Source organism: Homarus americanus, unplaced genomic scaffold, assembly GCF_018991925.1.
Source record: "Homarus americanus isolate GMGI-L3 unplaced genomic scaffold, GMGI_Hamer_2.0 scaffold5461, whole genome shotgun sequence".
Lineage (NCBI taxonomy): Eukaryota > Metazoa > Arthropoda > Malacostraca > Decapoda > Nephropidae > Homarus > Homarus americanus.
In genome coordinates, this window is record NW_024716760.1 from 53,590 (window position 1) to 70,250 (window position 16,661).

The window sequence follows — 16,661 nt, forward strand, 5'->3', positions numbered from 1 at the left end:
TCACATCTCAGTCAACCCTCCTCTTTTTCAAAAAAATTTTGTCTGAAAAACTTGTACAGTCAACCCTCGCTTTACGCGGTCCCACTTTACTCGTTTACACGTTTACGCGGTACCCTGCCGAACACGGAATGCTCACTTTCCGCGGTGTGTGTACCCTTTTACGCGGAGAGCGGCGCAAGCAGGATGCGCACAAGGTCGCCCAGTCATCAAAACATTACCGAGTTCTTCACCCGCCACAGCCGGCCCAAGTCAGTGATAGTGATAATTATAGTTAGGATATGGACTTATATGGACTTTGAGGGGTTTGACAAAGCGGCCCTGCAAGCCTCTGTGGTGGATAGTGATACAATTGATACAAGTGATACAGGTGAGGGCCAATAATCTGCCCTCTGCCTCGGAACCAACCCCCCATCCCTGTGTGCCCAGCCATCTTTTCTACTAATGTAAGTGTTAAAAAACCTAATATTATTGATATTTCTCTTAATTATTAATTGCGTGTGCATACCATCATAAAATTAAGAAGTTATTTTTACTACAACGTAGGTATTGTGTCTGAAAAAGTGGAGTTTGGGGGTCGGCCCGGTCTCTATTTCAATTAAACCCATATGTTATGTTGTTCACTTTACGCGTTTCTCACTTTACGCGGGCCGCTGTGGGTTCAATTGACCGCGTAAAGTGAGGGTTCACTGTACTGTATACTCATACACCTCACAAAAATACTTTCTAACGAACTTTTACTCTAAACACAAGAAAAAAGTATAAACCCATGGCAACATTGTTTACAGCAGTGGCAGAAAAAGTGAACTTTACAACTCACAAATGGTTCAGTTACAGGTCATATGGGCCTCAGTCCTCACACAATAGAGCAATTAACACTTAACCCAACTATTATCAATAAAACACATTACTTACTAAGACTGGGCACCAATCCTAAGAGATTTGTTTGGTTTGGTTACTGAGAGGCCTAATAGGGTTATCAGCCATTTAACTAGTCATCCTCTGGTTATCTTCTTTGTCAACTTTTTAACATTTTTTTTTCTTCTTTAACTTCTAAAATTCATTTGTTTGCATTTATTGAAGAAGGCATCATTCTCTATAAACTTTCTCTCTTTCTTTTTTATTTCAAAAGGAAAATATGAAGAAAAATTAAACTAAATACAAAATGTCTGAAAAATGTTCAGTGCAGCTATCAAACAGGGAGGTACTACCACCTGGGAAGATATTGGAAGCATAGTGTGTTGTCTAATGGTAGACCCTGCTGCCATATGGCATCACAAAAATTGTGACCAAGTCCCAGGTTGCTGATCTGACTTTCTGCCTCATTTACACACAATTGCAGGGTCTCAATTGTTTCTCTTACTTTGACAACACAACATACATATATTGTTTCTCGCTATTTTTTTATTTATTTATATATATATATTTTTATGGTGTTTTATTATTAATATTATTTATTATTATTATTATTATTATTATTATTATTATTATTATTATTATCATTATTATTATAATATATATTTTATTTAACCTTTTTTTCTATTTTTTTTAATAATTTTTATTATTTTTTATTGTTATTAATTATTATTATTATATTTTTGCCCCCAGGCCCTGATGTGGGTCATTGACCTGCGCTCTGGTAGGCTATTCCCATTAAAAAAAAAAAATCGTTTGATTTTACAATTAAGGGTTAATTTATTACTGTACAAATAAAAATAAGTTTTGAAAGCTTCATTTTAGTCCCAATATAATTAATAAGTCCTGTATCTAAATACATGGGGTGAAATAAGCAGCATTATATCGCATCATGAGACAGATGAATCCCCTAATGTGGTGCATATCTGAAATTAAATCATTCACAAATTATTCCGTAAGTCTTATCATTACAATACTGTACTTAATCTGCTTCTCGCCTTAAGAGGGAGAAATCAAAGCTTAAACTTCATAAGCTGAAGCTTAAGATGATACTGCACAGCTGTGACAAACTAACCTTGGTGAAGCCGACGCGAGAGAGAGAGCCTGGAGGGATGATCGACGAGATACCTGCTCCCATAGTTCTGCCTGCTTACTGTAAATCTCTGCCAAGCGTTCAGATGCAGTCTCTACACCCCAACCCCGGTGCTGTGGGCAGACGGAGATACAGGTCAGTGGAGCCATTATAATTTGTTTTATAAACCTGGCTTGTTATTATGTACTGTACTGTACTGTACTGTACTGTATGGAGAAGAATGTGTATGATAGTACAGTTCATGCAACTTGGATGAATTATGAACATGACAACCTGTACTGCATTACAAATATCATGTGTGAAGGCTATCTTTTATTTTTTTAGTCATTTGAATGACAAGTGTTTGCTTATATATATATATATATATATATATATATATATATATATATATATATATATATATATATATATATATATATATATATATATATATATATATATATATATATATATATATATATATATATATATATATATATATATATATATATATATATATATATATATATATATATATATATATATATATATATATAACACAAAAGTTGCCCAGTTCACGGGGTTATCATTCATGTCAGACTAAGGACAGGACAAAGAATTTCATATACAGTAGTGTATATCCATTCCTAAAAAGTGTAAAATATATTATCCAGTCTCCTTTGCAATACTGTACCTAAAAGCTCTATATTCAGTGTGATGAGGCAAATGTCCAATAACATTTACTTTTTTCTCCAGCATATTCCTATTATATATCATGGATTCTTTGGCCCAAGCAACACTACTGGTATGGTAAGCTTTTCTCTCTACTGTACTGTAATCTTCAACTGAAAAATCATTATTACAGAATATTACCATAAGTCATTGAAGCCTCTGTAGCCAGTGTTGGGTTTTATGTGCAAATAATGTCTGAAATTACATGCTTGTATATATCCCTACGGGCAAACTCACATCCACACAAACCATATTGCGCAAACATCCATGAAAAACATACATAAACATTCACTTCTGCATACAAATAGTATGCAAATATGTAGATACAGTACAGTATTTAGTTTCCATAATACAGTACAGAAGAATCTTTCACGGTGTTGTGTAGGTAAACAGTATCTCTGTAAGCCAACTATCTCGTACTTACACAATATTATATGTGTCTTGGTATCAGAGTCTGCAAGTTCAGTTTCAATGAAAAATGTCAGGGTAAATTACACTCTAAATATGTCAAGATATAAAATGGCAACAGAATAATCAGTCATAATTATTACAAGGGGCAAAGGTATCCAGATAATGTAATAGCAAAAATAACTCATTAACACTATGATCCAGCATTTCTAAAACCCATATACGTATACTGTACTGTATAAAGTGTATAACTATGTAATTTCAAAAGCTTCTGGACATATAAATATACAAATTCAAGAACATATCTTAAACTATATTTAACAATCCATCTTAATAAAATATAAATTCAACTACAGATCTTAAACTTCTAACTGAAGCCAGACAAATACAGGATGAAACTGAAAAGAAAAAAAACTATTAAATAAAGCTGCCATGCAGAGTCCAGATTACCAAAGATTCATATGTTATTCATATTTTAACCCCTCCAGCTAGGGTTAAGAGAATGCATGTACTTAATACAGTCTAAATGCAATTTCAGTTGTGATTTTAACAACATACTTTTAGTTATAGGTTTAGTGAACCAGTTAGATGCATTCTAACAACTCAAGTCGGGGGGGAAAAAAAATTTGGTATAAACCTTTGAGAATCCAAGCCCAGACTTTAAGGAGGCTAGAGGACTGCCATGCCAACAACTAATATTCCTTGTCTCAGATATGCATTGTCAAACCTTGATGAAACATTATTGGTAATGGGATACAAAAACTAATAATAAAGATTAACTTCAATATTTCAAAAAGCCATAAAGCAAAAACAAAACAAACTATTGCAATGTATTTAAAATAACCAACAGGAATTCCCTTCAAACTGCAAGCTAAACTGCTTCACAAGTCCTATACTGTTCCTCTCACCAACACTCTTGCAGCCTACTGAAGGTGATATAGATACATTCCACTGACAACCATCCAACTCAAAGTTCTTGGATAGTGCATGTCAACTTCTACTATACATCAGCTTTGACAATGCAATCGTGCACTGGTGGTCCTTTATAGACTATTGTTTCCAGTACTTGTGATTAATCTTATATGTATAGTTAGTCTTCACAGTTCCAAAATACTAACAAGGTTACACTATGTATCAAACTAAAAGAAACAACCTTGGGTGACATGTCAATACATGGAAGAGACAGTTGTTGTGAGGAGTTTGGGGAAAGGTCATCATATCATAATTTTATTTTCAATTTCTTCCTTTTTCTTTTTAGTGTAATGGTGCACTGGAATAAGAAAAACTGATGATAGTGCTAAGAAAATAATTGGCAAATTACACCTGAATTTCGTTTGGATAAAGTCGACCAACTTGATGTTCCTCAAGTTCTCTGCCAAATATTGAATGCCAATTAAGGTTTGGATGACGAACTTAGAAGGCACTGAAAAACACCAGTACAGTACTGTTTCTGCTATCACGATAACGCCAATAAAAAAACAAAAAAACTAATATGGTTAATGAAAAGCAAATAAATCTGGACATTAGAGAAGGAAACAACTTTATAGAGAATAGAAGGGGTCAGCCACAAGCCTGCATGACCCAATCCACACACCTGCACTGTCCGCCATACGTCACCAATATCGTGCCTCGCCTGGGGAGAAAGGAGGGAGCGGCGAGGTTATGCTAATACCTAAGGTGGCTGTGGGGTGGCTTTGTATCCCAACATCGACATCAGAGATTGCAAATAAAATTAAAACAAAAGTACTTATTCTTCTTAGATATGATTTATGGGAAAACAAAAAAAATGGGATCTTTCCATTTTTATCATGTCCCTTAAGTTTCTGTTGTTTTCTAAAGTCAACACAATTTTAAAAATTCATTACTATTTTTCTATAAGAAATGAAAATTAAAATTATTTTCTAACTCAGTTACTCTATCAACTGAATAAAAGTCATATCTTGCACAGTCTTAGGTGGAAGAAAATCCCACAATAAAAAAGAAAAGAAAAATGCACACCTTAATATTACATAATTATAAAAATTTTTAAACTTATACACATAAATAAAACAATTATTACATTGTGCACTGACAAAGAAAAGTGCTGAAGAGAATTTCAAAAGTAAACATACACAAGTAAACAAAACTCCCCCTTAAATATCCGGTCCAGGACTCTCAAACGTTTGTACTGTACATTAAAATTTTCTCATAACTGGAGCTGTGAGAATGCATCTAACTGGCTGACTTCTGCTAATTTACAAAAAATAAATAAATACCCAAAATGGATTAAAAATTACACTGAAAATCAACCTTAGGTAAATGCGTTCATGTAGCACCAGTTGGAGACTAAATTAATATACAGAATATAGTATTTGTGAATCCAGACCCGACACTTCAAGTTTTTACTTCCTGCAGAGAATATTAAAAAACAAAATTGAGAGAAACATATATAACTTATCAACAATCAGGGAATTAAATACATAACTCTGCAAATAATGAAGTCAGCTGTACAAAGTACCTCAAAGAAACCATCAGAACAAGAGGCGAGTCAGTGTAGAGCAGACGTCAGGCAATAAAAGTGGCACTCGGTAAAAACCTTTTAGTGCCGTGCAAAATTGTTGAGACCAACTACATCATCTGTGACCTCAGATTTCTCCATTAAAAATTAGCAACTCATAATAATTTTTTAAAGAGACCACCAGCACAAGATGAACATTTATGATACAGTACATAATAGTGAATACTGTAGTATGCAAAGTACGTAAGTACAGAGTGTACTCTTAAATAATTAAATTCTTAACCAGATAGAGAGCTGTGCTATAATCCAGTCCCTGGCATTGTTCAATTAAATAACAAATTTCACTGAATTTACTACACACCAAGGAGCTTTCAAAAGCAATTCACACTGGCATTTATGATAATTCTCTCTCTCACCCTAAAGGTACCATATATCAACACCACACAAAAGAAAGTTAAGACACTGTACTTGAGCAATAACTGATCATGATAACTAATCTTATTACATCTAAAAAAATAAATCAGAAAAACATAACAATCTAGAAGAGAAGTCATAAAGGTTTTAAATGACAAGGTTTCAAAAAGTTGGTATTTATAGATGACCCAGAAAACATGAAGGGCCTTATTATGGCTTCCATCAACAAGACTTAAGATACTGTAGGCAGGTGGTGCTCTAGTATGTACAGGATTACCTGAACTGAAAAGTCAATTAGCATATACTTTTTTTTTAAGTATACTGTACATACTGTTTTCAAAGCACAAAACATTTTTTTTTCACTCACAGTGGCTGGAATCATTGTATCAAAGACTCACTCCATTTGCTATCATTCATTCTCCTTTACTGCCACAATATGGGTGTTCTGCTATGATACTTCAATATGGTTAATACATCACCTCAAATCTCACAAACTGACTTCAAAATACAAGAAAAGAAATAAAATATTGATTTGCAACCTTAGTTTACTCAGTTTTGAGTAGCATCCTCTTATATACTCATCTTATTCCTACTGATAAATGTTCAATTTCATCTTTGCTGAACACAATACTGTACTGTAGAGTAGAGTAGAATAGACTATAAATTTATCAAATTTCAGTTGCTTATGAGAGGAAAAGCCTAAAGGTTATCCTTTCTTGCATTGATGTTCTCTTATATGGCCACATTCACCTATAGGCCTACTATACCTTCTAAATTTTGCTCTTCTGGGCGGGTATGGAGACAGAGTGATTACTAATCTACGATGGCAGTACACTCGTCCTAGGTATAAATCTCCATATAGAAGGTAGTGTTTGATTAATATCCAGTGCAACTTGGCACTAATTAGTACTGTACTAAAACAACTTCACCCACTGTCTAATCATAAAAACCAAATTTGTTCTAAAATACCACAAGTACATGTCCCCTCCCTCCCCAACATCTAGATATAAAAAAAAAAAAAATTCAGACATTTTCCTTTAAAGCAGCTGTGCATGGTAAGAAGTGTATCTCCAATGACAAATAAATTCCTATCGTATTTATATGTTGATCTGAATGCAGGAAATTGCAGCCAATATCTGGCAGCTAAAGAAAGATTGATTTCTCTTGATGTTACATATGGTAATTTACAATTGTTGCATCTGTTACATGTAAATACTGTACATCATGGTACAGTACCTGCAATAACTTGCACAAGTAGTACTTTGCTCCTTAGATCAAATGACTGTTGAGCAGCTAAAAATATTGTATTGCATCTGCATATGTATCCCTTCTCAGTGCTTGGGGAGATTTCTCTCTGATGCTCAGTACTTGTCAACAGAGCATAACTGAGAACAGACTGACCGCCTGACTGGCTAGTAAGCTGACAATTGGCTGACAGAATAAGACTAAAAGACTAAGTCAAAATTGGGCAGTGAAATGCAAAACAATTCAGTAACAATGAGGATAAAGATAAATCAAAGCTGTTATTACAGTCAGCCCTTAATCTCCACAGATTTTGTGCACAATTTCACCTATTGCATGGTCAGATAATTGAACCTTTATATGTTCTACCTGGTTTGGATTCACTTATACTGTACAAGGTTCATCACGGTCGCCACTGGTCCTGAGGAGTACAGCATAAGTGACCCAAGTGCAAATCATGAGTGCACATCTCAATTGTTGAATGTCTTTTTGCCTCTAAACACCACATCACTCCTCCAACCTCCAACCCCTCAAACAAGATGTCATCTCAGCTTTTTGAGTTTATTACACTTGCTGCCCTTTCCAGTGCATCATAAATGCTATAGACAATGATTTATATTTAAGAGTGGCCCAATACTGGAAAGATTACACCAAACAGACTACAGGTATATAAAATAAAAAAAGGCTCTGAATGAAATAAAGCATTTCAGCATTAATGCACATTGAGAAAGTTTGTGGCCAAAGGTAGTGAATGATTTTCGTGATTTCATGAGAGTGCAACAGGTGGTAAAGATGATTCAGAGCTGTCAATTTCTAGGTGGCAGGGGTAGAGGAGCTACTTGAATCCCATCGCACCAAGCTCAGTGAGGAAGAGCTGCATGGTACTTTTCAATAATGTGACCACTGTGTAAATTTTGGGCCAACTGTATACACACTCTACATACAGGTAATTCATTTGTGTCATTTACAGATTTAAAAAGAATAACCCTCAACCTACACCAAGATTATGACTTCTACCAGGAAAGATCTGACTGTCTGTGAGAAAGGCTAGTAAGCTGACAAGTGGCAAAGAGGAAAAATGAGTAACAAGGCAAACTAGAAAACCCATTGACTGTGAAACTACCACAGGTCTCATAATGAACAACACTACAACTTTTCATTATTTTATCAGCCCGAACAACGAGAAACTATAGGAATCCAGAATATTCAAGTATATAGTTAGGGTTATTCATATTTTCAGAGGTAGCATTTGCATGAACTTATAAATTCAACTACATGTACTGAACTGACAAATAAGCATATGGAAGGTACAAAGTGCAACAAAACTTTCTGATCAGCTAGTGCATTAATAGAACCAAGGGGACTTAGAATATACTGTATTGGGGTTACAGTGGTCAGCTTGCATATGTTGAAAGATTTAACATCCACAAACTAAATAAAGCTGACTGCTGAAGGAAGGACTACAACAAGGGGAGAAGCGGTGAATGAATTTCTTCACCATCTAACTTAAGGACACTACTGTATTTATAAATTTATAATACCGTATTGTTTTGCATTTTCCCAATATCATTAGTGCACCAAATTGTGAACCTTATGTAGTTTTATATACAGTATGGTATATTTAATTATTCTTCAACCATACAGGACTCTCCCTGTTATGATGTGATGTAGTTCATTAGGTATTGATCCCAGACTCATAGCATTCACCATCTATTGGGTTACCCAACCCTCTTGGTGGAGTGCTAGTCCACCAAAAATAATATTTCACCATCATCAAGCACACTTTAAAATTTATTCAATATATATATATATATATATATATATATATATATATATATATATATATATATATATATATATATATATATATATATATATATATATATATATATATATATATATATATATATATATATACAGTATATTCTTTTTTAATGCATAGAATCACAACAAATACTGTACTTAGAATGAATCACACTATGCAGTACTGACTTATCATACTTCAACAAAATTCAATGACAACATGAATTTCTAAGGTGAAATCTATTTTCTCCAGGTAAATGAGGTCCTTAACAATAAAGTTATGAATACCGGTACTCAAAGCTATGTTCTTATGCACCATTCTACAGTATATTACTCTCACATACCAGTTGTGTTATGTTCATCCTGCAGAACTCTGCAGCCATGATATTCATGCAGGGGTTAATATAGTAAGAGGGTGACTTCATCTACAGCACATAACAGGTGGGGCATTATTCAATTTCAACTGATTTCTGTTGATAAAATAACCTTCATGTCAAAGCTTAGACTGGTATATTCAGAATTGTTAACATTATCAACTTCAAAACATAGAGTAGCTTGGAGTCCTCTAGGTTGGTTACAGCAACAGCCTCAAAACTCAGACTAACTTATAATCCTCAAAGTTGGTATTAGTATTAACTTCAGGCCACACAATACTGTAGCTTCAAATGCTCAATGTTGATGACTACATCAGGCCCCAGACTGGCTCAAGATGATCACAGATGATAACCGTATCAACTTCAAGTCCTGGATACATTAATCTTGTCTCACCTGTATGATGTAACCTTTCATGAATGACAGGTATGTACAGGATGTAATTATATGCTATTTCTCTAATACTGTAGACATTTTACATCCTTCTTTACTCATGAAACTCTTGCTATAGGGGCAGTTTACCTCATGAGTGTATACATGGATACACCATTGTTTATCTTCCTCAGTTAAACTCAGTAATATGACGCATATTTATAATTACGTGCACCTTCTTCCAGCCTCTTGATGGACTTGAGAATATAATTTGGTTTCAATTCTGAACTCTCAATGCTGCACAGTAGTAAATTTCATGCTACTTTTTAAACATTTGGATTCAAATTATGTACAGTACTCATTGAAAGATGATCATTTAATAAAGCCATACACAGGTTAGCAGGTCTTAGTGCCTTTGAATTAATATTTTCAAATGATGTGCATAACCAATTGTGGATTTTTCCAGTCAAATATTCTCTTTCTTTTCATTACTTAATGCAATTTGCTAGCAATTCCATGTTAGATTTGCACAACATTGAACTGAAAATTTATTATAATCATTGTACAGCACAGTACTGTACTATATTCTCCAGAAACTCATGGGCCTGGAACCTAATACTGTACCTGTTTAACCTACACCATAATGTAACCAATGTGGAAAATGGTTATATGATGAATCTAACCTTCACATAACTGAAAACTAACCAAACCTGTAGGTTTAGAATGAAAATTCAGATGTGACATCAGTTCTGAGGAATAATTTGATCCGTTTTATCAACAGCCATGAATGTGCAGTTGGGAACATTTCCACATGCAACAATCACCTGCTGTCCAAGATTTGTGAATAACAAACAACTGAATCTGAACCAGCAGGCAGATACAGGGGCAAATATATTTTCCTTCTGATAACAGTATGACTATTTGGGTGGGGATATGGGGTTTTGGGGACCTGAGAATGAGGAGGGTTGGGGGTAGAGTAAGTTGTATGCTGCAGTTGCCATGTGCTGTATTGCTTAATGAACCAAATTATGCATGGAAGGGGTGATTATGATTTAGGAATATGGGTTAGCACTTGTACTGAATCAATAAAATTATCACCATTACTTTAAATCTGTATAATAAGTCTAAGTGGCTAAGACACTAGAGAGATGTAAACCTCATCCGCCCCCTCCCCCCTTCCACTCATTTCCCTCCAGTCCATACACACACTCCTTCACTCCTTGATAATACAGTACCTACTCAGGGAAAATAGATCTCAGCTTGCTGGATCAGATTCAGTTGTTTGTGATTCACATTTCATGGACAGCAGGTGACTGTTTTTCATGGAAGTTGACCCAACTGCAGAACATCTATCCAGAATTAATTAATAACCCATTTAAGTTATTGGTTAGGTTTGTACACCTTTTGTCAACAAATTGTAAAAATTTCTCAATAGTTGCTGAACATTCTCAAAGTTGCCTATACCATAACTCAAAACAATTTATGTTTGTTCAAGTAAAGTGGCTCCATAAGACTGTATACTGTAGTACTATGCTTGGCAAAACCCAAGCCAAACAGTGAGCACTTGCTTTGGGTAAGAATCCATTTCAGTTGCTTCCAGCTAAATTTTCATTATGATTCTATCCCTGTTAACTGAATAAAGGAGACAAAAGTTATGCCATTTACAATCCCTCTATAAATTACACAAAACTATAGTATATACAAATGCTGAACACAAATACTGTACAATATATGGAAAATAGAAATCCACAACATAGTGGTTATGTACCATATGACAGAAATTCCTCATGTTGATGAATCTCTTTTTCCCCCTCGCTAAATGTTGATGATAAACAAAAGGAAAACTTCATTAATAACTTACAACAGTATAGTACAGTTCCACAAATTAACTCAGTACATACCCGATACTGCCCGGCCTGGCGACGAAGCTCAATGACTTCCTTGTACCAATTATTTGGTGACTCACTAGTGCCTGCTGCTGCTGTAGCTTCATCAGCTTTCACCTTATGGAATCTACCGTCCACATACTGGTACTGCGAGAATGGACGGAACTTCTTGCGATACTCAGACTTGTAGGCCCTGGAGAAAACATAACAAAAGCATGCTTAAAAATCACATATTCATTTTAAACATTTCCCAACATAATGAACAGGGAAATTTATAATAAAGCTGTTGGGGAGGTATTAGCCTTACCATTCAATAAACTCAATGTGCTGACAAAAAAAACATGATAATTTATATTTATTTATTGCCTTAACTCCATTCCCATAGATAGGAGGTCCATTAAGGGAATCATAAACAATAAGAATATTAAGAAATCTCAGAAAAAAAAATTGGTTAGAACAGTAATTGACAAATTAGAAAAGCCAAGAAGGAGATGACATTGTACAGTCTCGTTCAAGATTCTTCGAACATTGCTGGAGACAGCTGGCAACTCGAGGCCGTTTGTTTACTATAGTACGTAGTAAAAATTATGAACGAATGTAAAAGTGATCGGTGATTGGTTACTTAGTTCCCCGTTGCTTAATTATTAGTTGGGCTTTTCCATTCATTCATAATTTTTGCTAAGTAGGTGCTACAAACGTATAGTTTAGTCTACAATAAATGTTCAAAGTGGCTGCCTTCAACTTGGATACGAACAAAAAATGAACAGAAGAGAGGAATTGCTTCATCAGATTATGGATGAAGCAGATTGCAAACTGACCCTGATGTTCTTGGTAGGGTTACTCATTCAATGTTATAACAAGCTAGATATGTATCCAAGCTGAGGGTGGTCATTTTTTTTTTTTTCATGGATTACCCCACCCAGGCACAGGTGGTCGAACCCATATCGGGGCCTGGGAGGAAAAATAATAATTTGAACCAAATATAAATACAGAAATGGAAAAGAAAATTAAACAAATCAAGGGAGGGAAATGATAAATATGTTGTAGTGTCAAACAATTGAGACCCTGAAAGTGAGTGTATATGAGACAAAAAGTCATGCTTCCAATATCTTCCCAGGTGGTAGTACCTCCCTGTTTGATAGCTGCCTACTAGTAACCTTTATGCTTGTTGCACTTCAAACATTTTATCATATGCAAATCACTTAACTTCAAATACAGGTGCTCCTCTTCTTAAGAACGTTCAACTTACAAACTTTCTGAGATACAAACATCATCACTGAGGGGGTTACCTGCCAGAACAGGTGTTTAATGTGGACGAGACTGGATTATTTTAAAGAAAATTCCAGATAGAACAAACATTATCTAAGAGGAGAAGAGTGAGCCAGGTTTTAAGGCTGTATTAAAGGGTATAGCTGTACTAAATATCCATAATATTTTCATTTTTTACAATATGTTTGGTATCTACAAGAGTAAAGTTGGACTTACAAACAATTGGACTAACAAACAAGCCTCATGAACGTAACTTGTTCATAGGTAGAGGGGCACCTGTACATATATTGTAGTTCTGCAACTGATGAGAATCAGACCCATGTTCATAGAATATCTTTTACAGGACGTGACCTAACAAATAAAGCCATCGGACACCCTGTACATATACACTTGAGGAAGAGGAGTATAAACACAGTAATGAAACTGACAAGTGCCTGTAACTGTAGTAATGAACTACAGTGGGCATCATGTTTTCTTTGTACTGTTTTAAGTTTGTAACATTAGGAAGTTATAAATACAGGTACTGTACAGTAATACTCAAGAGAATACAAGTTAGTGTAATCATAATTGTACTGTACAGTATTACAGAGTATTGTTTAAATGATTACAGGTACTGTATCACAAATAAAAAGGACTTGGTACAGTATTCTTGTAAGAGAGAATGTCATTTGTTTGGTTATATTCTGATCTCTTGTTCTCCCAGTTGTTTTATCCTTTATAAGTAACTCCAGAGACCAAAGGCCTTCACTGTATATTGTGGGCTCAGAGTCTTATGGATTTCTATTTACTTTTATCCTCTTTGCAACCGATTGACTCGTTAGCCGCCTGGGTGGTCGGTCATGCCACTGTTACACACTGTTGACAAATACTGAGCATGCACTGGCTCCTGAATATATCAAAACCTGCTCCAGTGTTGGTCAAGTGTGGCCTTGAAAGAGCTTACATTCAGTGCTGTCACAACACACTCTGGCAGATTGTTTCAAGAGTTCACAACCCTCTCTCCAAAAAAGTTTGCCTTCACAGTTTTCTGGACTTGGCTTCTTCAACCTTGAGCTGTGACCCCTTGTGGGGCGGACATCTGCCAGCTCCAGGTACTGTACATACATTTGACCAAGTAGTGCCCCCTGAGATGTTTATACACTTCGATTAGGTCGCCCCTCTCCCATCTATAGTACAGTATAAGCTACTGTAGGTAGTTGCAGAATTCTAATCTCTCTGGGTAACTGGGGTTCCACAGAACAAGCACCAGTCTGTGGCCCTCCTTTGGACATTTTCAATGACTTGACCGTCTCTAGCATGCCTCGGGGACCATACGGGGTGACAGTACTCAAGATGGAGAAGAACCTCACTCTTGAAGATTGTGTCAAGTGACAGACCATCAAGATATCTAAACGACCTTCGTATACGACCTACTAGTTTCGTTGCCTGATTCACCTTCTTCTCACAATGGCCCGAGAACTGAAGTTCATTGTCAACATACACACCCAGGTCCTTTTCACATTCGGTCTCAATTAAGGCAGTCTCTTCATCCTGTTGGGACATGTAATATGTCTCCTTACTGTTGGTGCAACCCAGGTGCATCCTTTTGCACTTCATGACATTGAATCTTAGCAGCCATTTCTTCAACCATTCTTGAAGCTCACAGAGATCTTTCTGTATGGAGGAGTGCATAGCTTCTGGCATATCAGTAATGAAGCAGACAAACAACAACGGGCCCAATACACTGCCCTTTGGTACCCCGCTTGTCACAGGTACACAGGACAATTTTGTAACATTTATCACCACACACTGTTTGCGGTCATGCAGAAAGGACACTTCCCCGAATCCCATACCCTTCCAGTTTGATTCTCAGCCTTTCATGGGGTATGCTGTCAAAAGCCTTGGCAAAATCCATGCACTCAAGTTGTGGCTCAATTACCAAGCCTATATAATACTGTAATTTGTCCCCATGATACGTTTAAGACAGTACATGTAAAGAGTTTCCTAGTGGCCATAATGCCTATATAATATTCAGTGTACGAAGTTGTCTATGGGTTAAATGGTAGAGACACGATCCACCAGCAAATTTGATGGATATTGGTAATTTTCTAAATAACAAAAAAATAAATACATAAACTCACAAAAATACATAACAATCTTACTACTGTAATTATCTTATATTTTACCTAAAGTTATTTAATGTTTAATATGGCTCTGAATAGCATAAATACAGTACACTCAATTAAGAAAATTGCAGAGTGGCATTTCTCGCTACACTACTCGAGCTCAAGAAGATAACTACACACAGAATGCCTTAACTTACTAAACCTTGATCTGATTTACAAAATATTGTTATACGCATTCTTGTCTGTTGATTAGACCTACGCATTTCCAATTCTGCTCAAGACCCAGCAAACTCTTCCTTACTTCTACCTTCAAAAATTTCATTAAGAGAAGAAAACACTTGACAAATAGATAAACAAAGGGTTAATGACACACAAAAGTCAACTGACATTAATGACATATAACACAGCAGATCTTACCTTTTGTAAAGTTTATCATCTTCTCCGGAACCCAACATTTCACCACCAATAATACGGTCTGCCTCCAGCCCTGTAAAACAAAATTTGGGACTCTATGACCACAGTGGAAAAGAGAATTTATTTTTATCCTAGCAATTTTGGGAAAAAAGCATACTGAAAAGGAATTTGCTTGCTATGAGAGAGTTCTGATATGCATAGGTACCAGGGACTGTTAAAGCTCCAATCAGTTTCACAACTTTAGGGTATTTACGTGAATAAAGAAATTATAAAAAACGTGAGACATACCAATCATCAATAACTAATTTTAGTTTTGGAATATATACTTTTAAATTAATATTATATTTGCAAACTTTGCAATGTCAACACACAAACTCAAGAATCGTGCATAAGTGAAAAATCTTTATAAATAATCATGCTACTTTTTGCAGATCATCATAATTTGCAACTACAGTAGTCTTCTCTTAGCATATACAGTACAGTATATATTTTGTCATGGTTAGAGATAGTAAGGTCAAGTATTATAATATGATGTAATGGTAAATATTACTGCATCTACTCACTATCCCTACATATTAAAAGGGTTAGTATTAGATGGGGTTAATCATTCTCTGAACTAAAGGAAAACATAATCTAAACTGGAAATTGTTGGTCATGCAGGAATACTGTATATTGTTCTGGCACTGTAGACTGGGAGGGAATTTTCTGTGGAAGTCATGTATTATACCATGCTCTATATATAAAATGAAAAATATCATATTATTATTAATGAAACATTCTATATATTATATCTCACTGACAGTACAGCATATTCTAGTAAACTACAGGACATACAAGACCATAAATTCTGTATTATGTGTAAAAATTCCTCTCAAGTTAAAATTATAGTGCCAGAATTCAGCTGTATGAGACATCTCTAAACCTACATGACTTCTACAACTAATGCAGTGGTTAGCAGCATCAGAACAGGGTGAAAATTAGTATAAACAGTCTCGACAGAATGGCAAGTATGTTGGGAAATATCACTATAATATCCCTAGTGTGTGTACTCATGCACTACTTTTATGTACAGTTGTACAAGTGCTTCACAGACCACCACCAGAGCATTTCTGCCTCTTGATGTGACAATGTGCGCTGTATACATTCTTACTTGTTCCAGGGTG

The 16,661-nt window shown here is 35.3% G+C and overlaps 1 protein-coding gene across 16 annotated transcripts in view; it reads right to left on the minus strand.

Annotated features, from left to right (window-relative positions):
• The window catches only part of LOC121858501 (titin-like), a 152,402-nt gene that overhangs the window by 50,353 nt on the left and 85,388 nt on the right, over positions 1-16,661 (minus strand). For 15 of the 16 annotated variants that reach the window (XM_042354937.1, XM_042354939.1, XM_042354947.1 and 12 more), the window contains 4 exons: positions 15,502-15,571; positions 11,726-11,903; positions 4,719-4,757; positions 1,988-2,118 (listed from right to left, as the gene is read on the minus strand). In XM_042354937.1, the coding sequence (XP_042210871.1) occupies positions 1,988-2,118; positions 4,719-4,757; positions 11,726-11,903; positions 15,502-15,571 (418 nt within the window). The remainder of the gene's footprint in view (positions 1-1,987; positions 2,119-4,718; positions 4,758-11,725; positions 11,904-15,501; positions 15,572-16,661) is intronic. The other variant, XM_042354944.1, reaches the window with a different exon arrangement.